Source organism: Stegodyphus dumicola, chromosome 6 (genome assembly GCF_044657685.1).
Source record: "Stegodyphus dumicola isolate Sdum_Otavi_A_Nest chromosome 6, ASM4465768v1".
In the NCBI taxonomy this organism is placed as follows: Eukaryota; Metazoa; Arthropoda; class Arachnida; order Araneae; family Eresidae; genus Stegodyphus; species Stegodyphus dumicola.
In genome coordinates this window covers 47,911,598-47,928,826 of record NC_140773.1, presented here as the reverse complement: position 1 = coordinate 47,928,826, position 17,229 = coordinate 47,911,598, and the positions used below count along the sequence as shown (strand labels likewise).

Sequence of the window (17,229 nt, the reverse complement as noted above, 5' to 3'; positions counted from 1 at the left end):
ACTCTTTTCCTTCAACAAAATTATAAAACTGCTTTAAAATGAATTCTGAAGAGAATTTTTCGTGGCGTTTGTACAAACGTATGTACGAACGTACGTACGTATCTCACATAACTCAAAAACTAGTAGCCTCAGAACGTCGAAATTTTGTATATAGGACTGCTATAACATATAGATGTGCACTTCATATTTTGGTTGCAATCGGCCGCACCAAACGTATATAAATGTATTTATATATATATATATATATATATCCACTCTGTTACCCGGCTCAGTGATCTCAGTTTCTTTACTCTTATATGTTTGTAAATTGTACATTTTTGCTTTAAAAATGATTGAATTATGTTGTTCTTATCTTTCAGTTAAGGTTTTTATGCCTTTAGTAAATCTGTATGCAATATTTTTAGAATTATCAACAATTTTAAAGTTGTTTAAGTGACGCTAAGCCTAATAATATTTTTGATGGCGGCCATTGCTTGTTTACATTTGAAACAGCAGAGTAGTGGATTTGTTGCCAATCTAGAGAAACGTAGCTTCACAACAACAAAGCTAACACCTTCATTTATTATTGCGAACTAAATCATGCTTAACCCCTTCGCGCCGACTGTCACATCTACATGCCAGCAACGAACACACTCACTTCCCAGCTGACACGCAGGCGTGCCAGAGCATTTTCCCGTTCAACCCCGACTGTCACGTATTTGTGCCAGTGTCCTGGAATGTTTTAAAAACTATAATTTCTGCCACAAGATGGCACTGTATGTCCATATGGTTTCAGATACATGTACATTAGATCTTCTACTCGAAATGAGAGAAGCATGACTCACATACACGTGTTTTTGATTATATAAACAAAAGAGGAAATAAATGTTTCCGAATTGGCGTGATTTATGACGTCTCTTTAAATTCGCATGTGGTAGTTGTTTATTAAGTTTTATTTTCGCTAAAGCTTTGGGTATTTCGGTTTATATATTGATCGTTTTTTTATGTCTCCATCATTAGCGAACAAACTCTTCGCACAACAAACAAATACATGTGGGACTGTAATGAAGAGAAGGAAAGGAATGCTTGAAAATTTTCCGCCGCCCAAAATGACAATCGGTGAGATGTTAGTTTTGCAGAAAAAGAACTTAAACTTAACTGCTTTCAAAGATAGATGAGAAGTGCTAATGATATCAACTATGCATGATGCAAAAATGTGTGATACTGGTAAATATGATCGAGCAACATCTAATACTATAATGAAGCCAGAGTGTATCATAGAATACAACAAAAATATGGGAGGAGTAGATTTAAGCGATTCCGTCATTTTTCAGTACCCATCTTTCAGAAAAATTGTTAAATGGTATAAGAAGCTTTTCTTCAATATCATGGATATGGCTGTATTTAATGCTAATACTCTTTTCAACAAAAAAAGTAAAAAAAATCTTCCTCTCCTGAATTATCGGCTTAATTTAGTTAAATTATTTATCGGTATTCCTCTAAAAGCACCAATGTTAATATCACACCAAGATCAGCAGAATCATTAAATCTACCCAGATTAACTGAAAGATATTTTCCAAAACTTTGTTCAGAAGAGACTGATAAGAAAATGAGATGACGATGCTTCGTTTGTTCACATTCCCAGAAAAATCCTCCAAAACGGCAAATGAGTTATTAAGAGTGCAAGGAATGTAGCGTAGGACTGTGTGTAGATCCCTGTTTTCAAATTTTTCATACGAAAAGAGAATTTTAAGTAATATATTTAGTTTTCAGATGTATAATGTTAAAAGTCATAAAATGGTGAGTAATGAAAATAAAATGTGTAAAATATGCATTTAAACAAGAAATAAGGTAATTAAAGTATACAGTGTCTCAAAAAAGTGATGGGACACTTGTGCTTTACAAAAGGAAACTGCAATAAAATAAATTTAAAAAACGTGTAAAATTTTTTGTGGGTGTGTTTCATACTTAAATTTAGTAACAATTATTACATAACATACATTTTCTCAAAATATTAAAATATTAATTTAATAAAAATACAATTGTTTAGAACGGAGCAGAAAATGGCTCACTTAAGTGATGGGACACTACGTACTATGCAACAAAAATCGTCTGAAGTAAGCAATAAAAATATCTTTTGGGGTATTTATTTTTACTCAAAAGCAATTGCCAATAATTTATAAAATCGTCTGCAGTCTTTCTCTCCAGTTTGTTTTGGAATTTTTGTGTTTTTTAGCTCTGTGCAGCCATGAATGCTAAACGAAAAGAAACTTTGCCTGGAATTCGAAAATTAGTTATTAATTTGCATATTGTACGTGGAAATTCTATTAGAGAAACTGCTGAAACAGTTAACCTGAGTCATTCAACAGTTTTCAATATCATTAAACGATATAAAAAGAATCATATGATTCAGGATAAAAGAAGACCTGGCCAACCATCAAAGCTATCCAATGGAATAAAGCGAATTATCGTTCGAAATATTAAAAAAAAATCCAAGAATGAGTGCTCCTAAAGTTGCAGCTGATTTACAAGCATTATATGGAGTAATTGTTAATCCTGAGACTATTGGAAGAGTAATTCGATCTGCTGGATATCACGGTAGAGCAGCCAGGAAAAAATTCTTCGTGAGTGAAAAGAATAGAAAACTCAGACTGGCTTTCGCAAAATTCAACATAAATAAGAAATCTGATTACTGGAATGAAGTTATATTTGTTAATGAGAGTAAATTTAATATATTTGGTTCTGACGGTAGAATATTGATGTGGAGAAAACCCAGGGAAGAATTTCGCAAACAGAACTTGGTGGCAACAGTAAAACATGATGGAGGAGGAGTTATGGTATGGGGGTGTATGTCGTCTGCTGGAGTTGGTAATCTTGTTTTTATTGACAGTATAATGGATCAGTACAAGTATATTGACATTTTAAATCAAAATTTGAAATCTTCAGCACGAAAATTGAACCTTCATAACGATTTTAAATTCTACCAGGACAATGACCCCAAGCACAGTGCTTTGAACGTTAGACTCTGGCTGCTGTATAACTGTCCTGAAATAATAAAAACACCCCCACAATCTTCATAATTAAATCCCATAGAGAATATTTGGCAAGAATTGGAATCAAGAATTCACAAACACACCATTTCTTCAAAACAACAATTAAAATCGGTGCTTCAAGAAGAATGGGGTAAAATCACTCCAGAAATCACAAAAAATTAGTCGAATCCATCCCAAGAAGATTAAATCATGTTTTAAAAGTAAAAGGAAATCCAACAAAATATTAAAACCTTTTAAAAAGTAAAATTTTTGGATAAATATTTGATGGAAAAGTAAGTGTCCCATCACTTATGTGAGCCATTTTCTACTCCGTTCTAAACAATTGTATTTTTATTAAATTAATATTTTAATATTTTGACAAAATGTATGTTATGTAATAATTGTTACTAAATTTAAGTATGAAACACACCCACAAAAAATTGCACATGTTTTTTAAATTTATTTTATTGCAGTTTCCTTTTGTAAAGCACAAGTGTCCCATCACTTTTTTGAGACACTGTATGTATAAAAATATCTATAAAGCATAAGCCATTTAAATACTCTATAGAGCATTATTAAACAATGTGTTGATACTTCGGAAATTTCATGGATTTAGGCTTAATAGCAAAAAAGCCCCCGGCCCTGGACAGACGCTCGTGTGAGACACTGCCGGCCTCTGCGATAAGCGCGCGTTTGCGCTACCCCGCGCGAAGGGGTTACTCCTTTCTGGAATTTTTTCGAAGAAATAAGTGTTTAAGATTTACTTCATAATTTTTAATACAGATATTTTGAGTTTTTATGTATTTTCGCCTTGTCGCGATGTGAGAACTGAATTAATTGAATGAGAAATACTCAATCGTCTGTGAAAAACTGTTTTTTTGTTTTGTTTGCTTAATTTCTTTTATACATCTTTCTAGCTTTATTATAGTATTTGAATAGAACATGTGGCAACGATTAGATAATTCTTTAAATGATATCAATTTTGTGCATTCTGAGTTACAGAATATGAGCGAAATATAATACTGTTAAGTGAACCTAGTGCCAGAGTGTCGCTATGGTAAACAAATTGAGTGAATTTTAAAGAATGTGTTTATTCTATTGTGGTTTATGCGCTGTCGTCGAAGTAGATTTAATTCAATCCAATAAGTTTAAATGAAATGCAAGAAAAAATGCGTATAATTTAATAATCCATACAAGGAGGTCATGTGGTGTACACATCAGATTTTTTATATAGCATGTTTATAAGCCAATAGTCGGATAGTGTTTGTATGCAACATAAGTTAGCTTTAGATTCTTACTTGATCACACATTATTCATTACTCATTAGAGTACATTCAACTAAGGAAACTTTATTTTCCCATGTTCAGTTATTAAGAACCTTGAAATGCAGAGCGCTTGCATGAAATTATATATATAAATTTAACTTTCGCTGAGTCTTTTCTGATATTTCAGTAAATTCTGGAAGAGATTTACTTGTGTCATAAGTTATTATATAAACAATGCCAAAATTTCAAATAGAGCAAAATATCTACAGTTACATATCCAAAAATTAGGCAGTCTTCCTGGTGAGTGATGATCACATTTGACTTGTGAAACTTTTGTCATGCTGTTGATGAAATTATTGCAAAATTAGATATTAATCAAATATCAAATCTCATAATTTTATTAAAACAATTGTATAAGCATCATATTGTTGAAAAATTCCAGTTATATTTCTTGATGTTTAAAAATAAGTCAGACATGCCACTGTTAAGTAAAAACTATTAGTCCAAAAGCCACTGAAGTAATATATCATAATAGTTAGTGAAATATGTGTATCTACATGCAAGATCAATACAAAAGTACTGTCATCATGGCAAGCAATTAAGTCATATCTGTGGGCAAAACATTCATTGGTATCGATAAAAAAAATAAAGTGATACTGATTCTCCTTGGGGAAAGCATTATTTACCATCATTTTCTCTTTTTCTGAGGCAGCTAAGTTATAATATCTATTCTTATTCAGAAAGAATATATGATGAAATCAGACCAAAGAGTGGCAAATTAAATCTAGAATGAAGGATTATGAATGAGATAGTAGTCATATCAGCAACTTGAGATTTGCTTGGAGTTTACTTTTCATTGCCAAAGCTAAAATTTCAGAAGTTATCAAAGAGAGAGAGGGAAACTGAATACAGAATTTATGGATTATTCCATGGGGAAATTTCCAAAAATCTGAAATGAAAGAAATACTTTGAAAGAAGACAGGATCAATTAAGTTACAAACATGTAAATAAATATTGGGTTATCTAAAATATACTATATTAAGTCTTTTGCTCATGAGATAGCATTAGTGTCCCAGATATCGGGGTATAGACGAAATGTCATTTGATACCTGGCATTTAAAGCTAGCAGATGTTCAAAAAAAATTGGAATTCTTACCCTCAGATGTAAAGTATTGTGCCATGAAGATGAATAAACTTTCTATTAAACTGTACTACATTGTACAATTTATTTTGATAAAGGCACAATACATTGCAGTGTGTGAAGAAATTTGTGCTGTTTATGGCGCAAGGTACATTATCAAAAGCAATAGCCAACAGATGATTATTTGCTTTCATTTTAGAAATTCTGATGCTCGAGATGTTCCTTTGATGCTGAAGATGATCTTTCCAAGATGCTTCTTGATGTTTGGTGGAAGCTCCTTCATGAACTGCTGACACCAGGCAGAATGATTAGATGTGGACCTGTGCTGTTGGCAGTTATAGTGATTGGTCCTAGCAGTTCAAAAGAAATGGCTGGAACTCGTCAACAGGAAGAGTGTCGTATACCACATTGACAGCACCAGATTGCATATATTTTTAATGACCCATTAGAAATTAAGAGAACATTGCTAGGAATTTTTAATTTATTTACCGTATAGGCTAACCTAGCACCATCAGGCTGTCATTTTTTCAGTCTGTACTGAACTTCCTAAATGATGTTAAGTTAGTTTCAATAGAGGTCTATAAAAACCAGACACAGTTTTCTGACCGGAAACCACAGATTATGGCAACAGCATTATTGTGTTTCCAGAAAAATGATGGACAGTCATAAAATAAAATGGTGCATATAAGGTTTCATCATATTAATATCTCCAATAACAATAAATGTATTCTCAGTTTTGACCTTCAAAGTTTTGACTCAAGAAAAGTTCCTCTGAACTCTTTACTTTTAAAGTATTAAGGGTTTTTTTTTTTTTTTTTTTTTTTTTTTTTGGTGTGTGTGTGTGTGTGTATGTGTGGTGGTGGTGGTGGTGGTGGTGGGGAAACCTTGTGTAAATGTATATCTGGTAAAACTATTTTTCTTTCTTAAGCATTTGCATCCTCAAGAACTTTGCTTTTCAATTTGTTGCCAGAAAGAGAAAATATAGCAGTGCATTTTTCCTTACAGACAATTGATGCATGGTACCCTCAACCCGTGAGCAGTGCTCAAGTTGCTATTAGTGGGCCATCTACTGTACCATACTGTGGTTTTTTTACTTTAGTGGGCCATTTCAGTTCACCAAAAGGAGATGCTGCTTATTATTGGACTGCTTACCGTGCTGATAACCGTCCTATAGATACTGAAATTGCTGATGCTTTACTACGTAAAGAAAAGTTTTTATTAAATTTATATCCAAATTCTTTACATGTTTACAAAATATCCAATAATTGCATGAAAATAATTATTTGTATTACTCTAACAAATATATATATATATATTGGATAGCATGCTGATTTTTAAGCAAGACATTTTTTAACTTATTATTCTTTAACTTATTATAAAATTATTCATTTTCAATTTGGTAATAAATTGAATCAAAAAAATTCCTTAAAATTTTGCAGTAATTTCATGTAGACTAAGAATTTTAAAGTAAGGGTCTTAACCAATGATTGCCTAATAAATCTTTTCTGTAGTATAAAACAACCAGGTTACTAGTGTAAACCAGGTTACTAGTTTTTGATTTATTAATTTTTTAAATATGCACATTTTTTTTATTTATTTTGCATAGTTATGGCTAATATCCATTCTTATAACTAATTTATATTTTATGTGTTCCCTGCTGAGTATTAAAATTATTGATTTTCCATTTAAGTCATGAGTCAACAGCTCTTTACTTTTTTTAATTGGCTTATAAGTTTCTTCTTCATTCTAAATCAGTTATTACAATTTAAGTTTTTGGAATAGTTTTTTTTTTATTTTATTTATATATTTCTTCTCTAAACCAGACATTAGGTCAGCTTCTCTCACACTGAATGCCTCTCTGTTGGAAGTTGATTTGAATTATACATTCATTCTAACAGCTGAACATCCAGTGAATGAAAAGTATGAAGCGAGGCATGATGTATGCCGGAAGTCATATGCAGGACCTTTTGTAACTGCATTTTCTGATGTAATGACAGAATCATCTATCAGTGTTGATCAAAGGTTAATCTTTTTTTCTGATATGTTACTAAAACTTCATGGTAACTATTTCTTGAAATTTTCATTCATTATATTCATAATTATATTTACAGTATTTATTGCATATTTTCAATGATGCAACTGAACTCTAAGCTTGACTTAATTTTTCATTTACTCTGTTAATTATGTTTTGATTTTAATTCATGGAAATATTAACAAGAGAGATTTAGATTTTTTCCACTGTCATTTTTTTAATTATATATGAATTATAATATATTTTTAAATAGTCAGAGTTGTCTTAAATGTAAAAATTTTTAAATTCTAACTAAAGTCAAGAAAAATCTGAGCACTGTGTTTATTTATTTATTTATTGTTCCCATTGCTATTACCATGAAGCTTTATATTGCCAGTACACAGATGATTGATTTAATAAATTCTTTTACAGAATTCATAACAAAAGATTGTTCTAAACATATTTTACTGAAGTTTTATAAATCAGATAAAATAGCTATTGTATATATATTTTTTAAAAAGTATTCTGCTCGTATAAATAGAATAAATAGAAGTTTAATAGAATAAATACAGTATAAATAGAATAAATACAGGTATAAATAGAAGTTTTTATACAGTGTTTTTATAGGCCTAGATATAAAGCATGTACTAGACAAACAATAAGCTGATCAAAGCAAATAAAAGCCTATAAGATTTTGTTCAAATGTGAAAGAACTGGCTATGAAGCTCATCACTGTAACAAATATATATCAGAATTTGTCATGAAGCTCATCACTGTAACAAATATATATCAGAATTTGTCTATTTCATTGCCAATAAACATTAAGATTTTTTTAATTTGTTTCTTTTGAAAAATAAGTTATAGTAAATTTCTGAAAAATATAAACTAGGAATTATGTTGATTTTATTTCAGGAGTTATTTATTGCACTTAATAATGTCCAAAAAGTTTTTTTTCATTCCTGAAATTATTCATGCAGATGTGATATGAATATATAACTTTTAAACTGCTTTTGAAATGTGTCATTTATATGGTTTTGTTTCTTCCATATGGGCAGAGTGACTCTACAAGCTGATGTGACCATTCCTGAATGCAGCACTGAGACAGAAGTTCTTCATGTAATGTGGTCTGTTAACAATCCCAAAGTAAAATTTGATTTTAAAAGTAGAGATTCACAAATGTATCGTGTTGAACCCTTCACATTACCAGGTAGGTTTGTAAAAGGAAACTCCCCCCCCTTCATTGATTTAGAAAAAAGTTTGCTATAGCAAATATTTGAAATTTTCTATAATATTTACAGAAAATACTGAAGTTATCTTTACTGCTCATGCATACTTTGCAAATTTTCTGAATGTTACTACTTCAAGAGTTGTCCTCAGAGTTGAGCCATTGAAATTAAAAGCTATGATAAAAGGTTAATTTCCTTAATTCCTCCCTTTTTAACTACTGATCTTTATTAATTTAAATTTTATCAAATATTGTTTCTAATTTTAAATATCTGCATTTAGGGGCAGGGAAACGAGTAGTGGGAAATAAAGATGGCTTTCTGGTCCTTGAAAGTGAAGTCATAAATGTGGGTATCCCTCTGATTTATCAATGGAAGTGTTATGAGCAGGTAAGTGTCCTTTTATATATACATATGTAGGAATAATGCAAGTTCAAAATGCAATTTTGAATTTTTTTCAATAATTTTAATGTGATGCAAAATTACAAGAATGGTAAAATATTAAATTATAATGCAATATAAATTTAATTAAAATATAATACATTTTAATAAGAGTATTGTGAGGTTTCTTGAGAAGCAGCAAATTCACCAAAATGAGTTTTCAACTATATAGCCTCAGAAATTTGCGTATGTGTTGTACGTTTTTTATCAAAAAAAAAAGGGGGGGGACAAAATATATAAAAATACACATGTATCGAGAAATCCATGATCAGTAATAATAAATTTTGTTAATCTTGCTGTGGGCCATAATAAAGGCTCTTGCAGACTTTATGCAACCAATAAATTTGTGACTGGCCGTCATTGTTTAAGATCATATCTCTTATATAGCTGTTAAAAGGGTATGGCATCCATCATCTTCATTAAATAACTAAAATTTAAATTATCTTTCAGCCATTTTATATTGACTCTGTTTCTTATCTTGATAAATTACATTTCTTAATACTTTATTTTGTTTGATTTGTATGTTGAAATGTGGTATCTATTATGCTTTGACTTTTCTTGTGATCAAAAAATTTAGTGGAATTTGTTTATACCTTATTTTTGCTAAAAATATTCACTGGGAAATTAGTGACAATTGCATGAGTTAAAAGAGATGACAGAACACATTCTAACAGGTTTGACACTTTGTTATACTATAATTATATATTTGGATGTTAATGATGTAACCAGATAGAGAATATTTCAAAATGAATGCATTTTTAGATTTTTTCCCTAATTATTTGGAAAGTTGGTGGAATTTAGAATTTTTGAAAATTTGAAACCAAAAGTTTTACATTGTAACTTATCTGACTGTGTATGCTGGATTTGTATAAGATATGAAAAAGCAATATTAAAGCTCTTAACAGAAAGTATGTTATCTTGGAAAGCTCAGTGCAGAGCTATGGTTAAAAAGCATGACTTCCAACTAGGGTATAGTAAACACTGTTAATAATCTTAATTAAAAAGGTTAAAATCTGTGTAATTAATATTTTCTACTTTCCATATTTAAACTTCTAACAAGTGTCAAATTTTTATAAAACATTTAATATCATTAGAAATAGTTCCATGATTTCTTAAGAATTATGCATGTAACAACTTAAACATGTTTTTTACAGTAGGTTTTTTTTTAAATTTTCTTATTACATGATAGACCATGAATTTCTAGTAAAATGAAATCTTTTATCATACCTTTCAAAATAGTTTAGCTTAAGGGCATCAATATCAGCAATTTAAAATTTTTGAATTAATTCATGTTAATTAATACATTTAAATGTTGTCATCATCCATTTCTTTTCTTGATATGTCTGCCAAGCTCCCAAACAACTTCTCTAGAATTATAGTAGTACTTTAAAATACTATACTTTAAAAAAGTATTCTATGCGTTAAAAAATTGTAAATTAAAAGATTTATTCTATGGGTATTTGTAGATGACTTAATTTTTAGATGAATCGTATATGATTTCATTATCCAATTTATTTTTCAAAAAAAGTTTTAGTGCATCTACAAACTCAAGGCGATATTAAAATAGATCATTTAAAAATATAATAACTGTCTTAAAATAATTAGTTTCTTATGGTATTTTAAATGTGTTGTTTCTAGTGTACTTTATAGATATAACACTTGCTATGGGCCTTATTATACAAAAATATATTTGTATTTTTGCAGGTCATCTTGTATAAAGTTTGTTCTTTATATTCACTAAGCTGTTTGAGATATCTTAACTTAGTAAAATGTATTAATTTATTATATTTTAGATATTATATTTATAGTGTTCATTTTTCAGAATCTTCCTATATGTTATAATTATAAGAGAAATTCGACAGAACCTTTATTACTTCCAAGACAACTTCAAAACAAACCTAAGCTGAAAATACCATGTGACAGTTTAAAAGCTGGTCAGACTCTCACTTTCGAGTTGCAAGTTTTCAATGCTAATAATCGGTATCAGTATAGCCCAGTTGCCTCTACTATCATTGTTGTTGAAGATAAAAATATACCCCAGGTTATAATACTTCACTTCCTTGCTTTAAGTATAAATTAATGTTTGTTCTTTTGCTTTTATTTTTAATTCAACATTCAATATAATTTTATGCTTCTTTATTTACTAATACAATCAAGAACTTCATAATTATTTTCTCAATATGTATTTATTTTTGTTCTATGAATGCATGACTTAGAAAATGTAACAATATAATGAAAGTGTGTATGCAAGAAAAATTAATTACACAAAATGTTAAAAAAAAAAAGGTGACTATACTTCCTTAAATATTTGTCATAGATATATGCAGCAGAAATCTGATTATCCGAGCTAATGTTAACTGTAACTGAGATAAGCAAATCTCGGATAATACAAGCTGATACAAAGAAAATTTTAACAATGCAGTATTATTGTATGTACTAGAGTTTATTAATATACAGGATTCATGCAGGTACGTAGTGATATAAAACATATATGCACATTCAAATATACCTGTCATATTCAGTACACACATAATACTGAATATGATATGTAATACAAACTCGAAAACATGAACCTGTAATACAAATGACAGGCTACACAATATATATATCATACGTTAAAAAAAATAGTAATAGCCTTCTGTTTCATTGTGCTGCATCCTTTTTTTTTTTCACTGCATAGCATAGACATTGCAACATCATAATGTCAGCTGGTGATGTATCTTATTGCTATTCAGCAAAGAGCAGTGATCGTTTTATCACATTCAAGCTATCTGTATGACTGATCTTGGTTTGAAGAATTTCCCTGCCTTCATCATTGGAACTTTCATTTTTGCCAGTCATTCACAATAGCATCTTCAAAGAGTTCAGTTTGTTCATCATTCTTGCATCTGCTCATTCACATCATCATTTGTTATTGCCTCTGTAACTTGTACCTGGTTTTAAAACAGCCACTTCTTCATCATCTGCTTCTTGAGTTTGTATAATCATCATTTGGAAAAACACTTTTCCAGCTTTTTGGAATGGTAAATTGTTTCATGTCATTCAATGATTCTCCCAGCCAAAAAATGACATCTTTCAGATTAAAATTTTTAAGCTTTATTCCAGTGTTGTTTTCTGGATCTTCTAAGAAATATTTCTCCAAAAGCTGAATCGGGAATATAATGTTAGTAGGCATGAGGTAAAAAAAACAGCCCAGTTGGTGTTTGTCAAGATGACTGGAGGCAGTGTCCAAAATTAAGATCGCTTTTTGGGCAAATTATTTTCATCAAACACTTGCTCGACACTTGGCATAGACTCTTTGTGGAACCATGATTTGAATATTTTTGTATCTATCCAAGCACTTTTTTGGTTTGTGTACTTTACATTACTAATTTTCAACATTCACATTTTTAAATGCCCTTTAGTTTTCTGGTTTTACCTATTAATTTTGTAGAAATATTCAAAAACAAATTTGCTCATTTAGATCACGTATTTGTGCCAAATGCTCAACAGACTGAAAATTTTGCCAATTTTAGTAATAAACTCCAAAATAAAGCTTACATATTTTTATATTTATCAGCTGTATGGTAGATAAAGCAGCAGCTGTTATTAACTTTCTGTTTTGTGCAATAAAACTATTCATTGCTAATAAAGTCACAGAGAACAGCTAATTTTGTATATATGTAATATAAAAGCACAAGGAAATGCCAGAGCAGTGTCGATGCGACCTTAGATCCATATTGAAGAAGAGTTTTGATTGTGTAGTGTCTAAAGAAATTTGCAGTCGAAGGCAGTTTTAATTTCATTTTTATTTGCAATTGATGTTTGTGGCCACAATCACATGGCACTCTAGTCGTGCCTTTCCACAGAAGATTTACATTTTTGATATTGAGATAGCAAGCAAGCCAGCGAAATTACATCTTAGCACAGTAGAGAGAAAAAGCTGAAGTGCGTAGTTATGCAAGATGGAAGCATGCAAAGAGAAAAATTTTGGTTTGCGATTTGGTGATTGGTCAAGAGGCATCTGATCAATCACCAAATTTCAAATTTAAGATCGCATGATTAATTTGAATGATTCAGTTTATTTTTAGGACAGATAGATGAAGTTCCCAAATGAAATAGAAAATAAAAGAGGTTATAGCGAATTAAATTTAGAAGTTTGCTTACATATTTTTTATCTTACGTGTTTCCTCCTTTCAAAAACAAAAAGGCAGAGCAATAGAGAAGCCTTTTTGGAAAAAAAAAAAGCATTACAATAGCAAAACATGAGATATATAATTTTGAAACATACAAAATATAATATTAGCTTTTGAACAATAAAATAATACAGTCAAAAGTCGTTAATCCGGACTCGTGGGGATTTCGGCGATTCCGGATTATCGATTTTTCCGGATTATAGATCATCAGTTTAAATCTGGTAAGATGGCCTGCAGAAATTATAAAATTAAAAATATGAAACCGTAATTTATGAAATAAAGAACAATTATGATCTAAAGGGTATCAAAATTTACACAAAAAAGCTTAATATTTATTTGTTTACTTTATTAAACATTTCTTTCAATGTAAGTTGTTTAAGTTGCTTCGTTTTACGTGATACTACTTTCTCTTTAATTCTATAAACAGACATAATTTCTTGTTCAGCTACAAAGTTCCGCTTTTCAAGTCCTATAATTGCTGTGTCGAGAATACCAACTAATTTGTCAATCGAAATTTTTTCGTTTTCATTAACCTCTGTGTCACTTTCTTCACTATCGGAAGCGAATTATAATGACAAGGAATTTGATTTAAATCATATCAAAGACGGAGTACATCGAGATGAAATACTGCATTTAGTAAGGAATTATAAGCCAAATAAAATAAAAACATCTGCCCTGAAGATAAGGATAATGCTGACAGATCAACTTCCAAATCATTGCGTGCCGCGGCGTTTCCCCGCCGCTGAGCAGCGTGAATTTGATGAACAGATTCCAGAATGGTTAGATAAACAAAGACAAAGGATATGCCTTTATCCATTTTTTGCAGCAATTCCACTTTTTGTTTGATAGACATCAAAATATATCGCTTTGTAGATCCTTTGAGAGCTCCAGCATCGGAAATTCTATTTGACATAATCGAAAGTTCAAGCTTACTTTTATAAAATTGCTCTAACAGTCTGCAAAAAATAAATAAGCCGGATCCAATTCGAAGATTAAGGAACAACGCAATCTGCAACATTAACTGAAATAGATAATTAGTTAATTTTAGCTTATACCGTCTGTTATACATTAAACGCGCATGCGTAAACGTATTATGCGAAGCCGTAAAGGTCTTTCTGCGCATGCATCAAGGCGACGGTAGCTTTGAGGTCCGGATTATATATCACTCCGGATTATGGGTGTCCGAATTAACGACTTTTGACTGTAATATATAAAATTTTGAGTTCAATAATAATTTTTATAAAGTCCTATGAAGATTTGAGTGCAATTTATAAAAAGTTCTTGTTTCCGGAACATTCACATCACAATTTTGATACTCCAAGGAAGGATTTCCAAAAATTTTTGCATACCAGATCACAATTATAAAAATTTTATATACCCATTAATTATTATGAATGATCATAAATCTTAAAACTTTACACCAAACTAATTTTCACATTTATAAGTAATACTTATCATTTGGAAAGCATTGTTGAAATTATGGTTTTTACTTTTATTACAATTTAGACATTTTATACAAACTGGAAGAATCCACAGCGTTCTCCTAATACACACATCCAGCTATTTGGGTAAATCCACTTTAAACAGACTCATGTATTAAATTTTCATGAGTGGTTAGTGAACTGTGTTACAACATTCCATCATATTAAAAAAACATCACACTTCATTATATGAAAAAACAATAGTTCTATATAATGTGGTAGCCATCAAAGTTTATATTAGGTATATTACATGATGAGGGTAAAAGGAACAATTATGCAGAGATAAAACAAGCCTCTGTTTCTGAACCTGTTCTCCCTCGTACTTCATATTTAACATACAGTTATTGATAATTATAACAGTCATTTACCATAATTCCAAACAAATTTTAAAACAATTTACTCTTAATTAAATTCTAATATAAATTTTAATATGATTATTCAATTTCTTAAATCTTTGGTATTTACATATTAATTATAACAATATTTAATATTCTTACATTAATTAATTATTTCATTTATATTTCATATAGACATCATTCTCAAAATAATTATAAAATTCTTAATATTCAAATTTTTAAAGAATAATCTTAATTGCAAAATAATTTCAAAATTCTGATGTTGTTAACAAAATAATTCCAAGATTCTTAACATTAATTCAAAATTTTTGACGAAACTTATAATTACTAATAAAAATAAAATTTAAAAATCTTCCCTGAATAAAATCTTCAGAATGCTTATCCATTTTGATTTGATATTTTCGTAACACAGTGCGATGAATTATTAAAAAAAAATATTGAATTAAAATCATTTTGTAAGAAAACACCACACTTTCAGATTTCAAAAGTATAACCAATTATTAAGTAATTGGTTATATCTATTATAATGATGCAGATGGAGAAAAACTCAAAACACTTTTTATCATGTAACATGAAAACACATTTTTGGAACATCGCCACTTAATTTTCTAGATGGAAAACAACTTGAATAAATTTAACGGAAGAATAAGTTTAGAACCGAAGAAATTAATCACACTTCATTACCACTTTTGATGACGTCGTAAATCATTTCCATACTTGTTGACGCACTGTATTTCGATGTTACATCAACCTTGGCCTGATTAGGAATTCAGATGACTATTTTCATTTTCATTTTATTCATTCGTTATCGATGTAAGATCAGTTGAAATAAACATTGAGGTTAGTAGCACATAATCCAATCCTGTATGACTAATTGAAATATTAAAAGCACAAGGAAAAGCCGCAGCAGTGTCGATGCATGATTAGATTAAGGTGACCAGAAATAATTTGTCCCGCAACGTTTTAAAGAAGTCCCGATTTTTGGAAGGACGACAAAATATATTCTTATGGCTAATATATACACTGTGCTCATTGAAAAAGAATCTTCGAAAATTTGGCTAAAGTTTGGACACAATCAAGTAGTTTTTTTTTCTCAAAATGCTGTAAAACTTATTGCAGGTGATGAAGTTTCGATAATTGAAGTAGCAAATGAAGTTAATAATTTAAAATTTCAGTGTAAGAGCAGTTAGAAAATAATTTTCTTCCGTTAACTTTCTGTAATGGTATAAACCAGATAAAAGAACAAGGTGCAATAAATTGTGCAGATATCATGAATTACATTAAAAAATTCTATAGTAACTGCATAGATTAATTAGAAGATTGGACGGTTCATTGCAATGACACTAAACATTTATTTTCATTGGGTTACATTAAAACAAGAACTTAATTGGAATGATGTGCAAAAACCATTCGATCATATTACTTCAAATTTCCCATATAGCAATATTTCCGATAATGATCTTTTTAATGAGGTACCATTATTAAAAAATATATTGATAAGGAAAAGGTTAAATCTTGGGCATCAGCAAAAATCACACTAGAGAATAAATAGTTAGAAATATTTCATTTTGAAACAAACCATGTTCCCTACATTAATGCACTAAAAATTTGGAATATGCTCTGTCCTTACCTGGAACTAATACTGCGACTGAACACATTTTTTTTTTAAGGTAAAATAAAGTATGGACATTAGAAAAATCACAATTAAGTGTTGACACTTTTAAAGCCATTTTATATGTGAAATATAATTCAGCAAATTATTGTGAAAAGCTTCATGACCTTTTAAACAACGACAGCAATTTAATAAAAAATGCCAAATAATAAAATAATACTATACATAATTTTTTAAAGTATAACATTTGTAAATTGTACTTAAGTTGAAATTTAAAAAAAATATTGAATACTATTTTTGCGTTCTATGAAAATTGTAGTTGCTCCATGTAGACCAAATTTTTAATCAAGAACCCCCCTTCTGGTTAATGGTGTCCCGCTTTACCAATGTTAAAATCTGGTCACCTTAGCTTAGCTCCATATTGAAGAAGAATTTTGATTGCGTATTATCTAAAGAACTTGGCAGTCGAAGGCAGTTTTAATTCCATTTTTATTTACAATTATGTTTGTGGCC

General features: G+C 29.9%; 1 protein-coding gene across 5 annotated transcripts in view; it reads left to right on the top strand.

The window, feature by feature from the left end:
* The window catches only part of LOC118197963 (uncharacterized), a 340,325-nt gene that overhangs the window by 286,660 nt on the left and 36,436 nt on the right, over positions 1–17,229 (top strand). For all 5 annotated transcript variants that reach the window (XR_015041636.1, XM_085818290.1, XM_085818291.1 and 2 more), the window contains exons 13-18: positions 6,423–6,618; positions 7,241–7,439; positions 8,484–8,635; positions 8,727–8,840; positions 8,935–9,041; positions 10,915–11,133. Coding sequence is in view for 4 of the 5 variants with exons in the window: in XM_085818290.1 (XP_085674416.1) it covers positions 6,423–6,618; positions 7,241–7,439; positions 8,484–8,635; positions 8,727–8,840; positions 8,935–9,041; positions 10,915–11,133 (987 nt within the window). In the remaining variant the exon portion in view is untranslated. The remainder of the gene's footprint in view (positions 1–6,422; positions 6,619–7,240; positions 7,440–8,483; positions 8,636–8,726; positions 8,841–8,934; positions 9,042–10,914; positions 11,134–17,229) is intronic.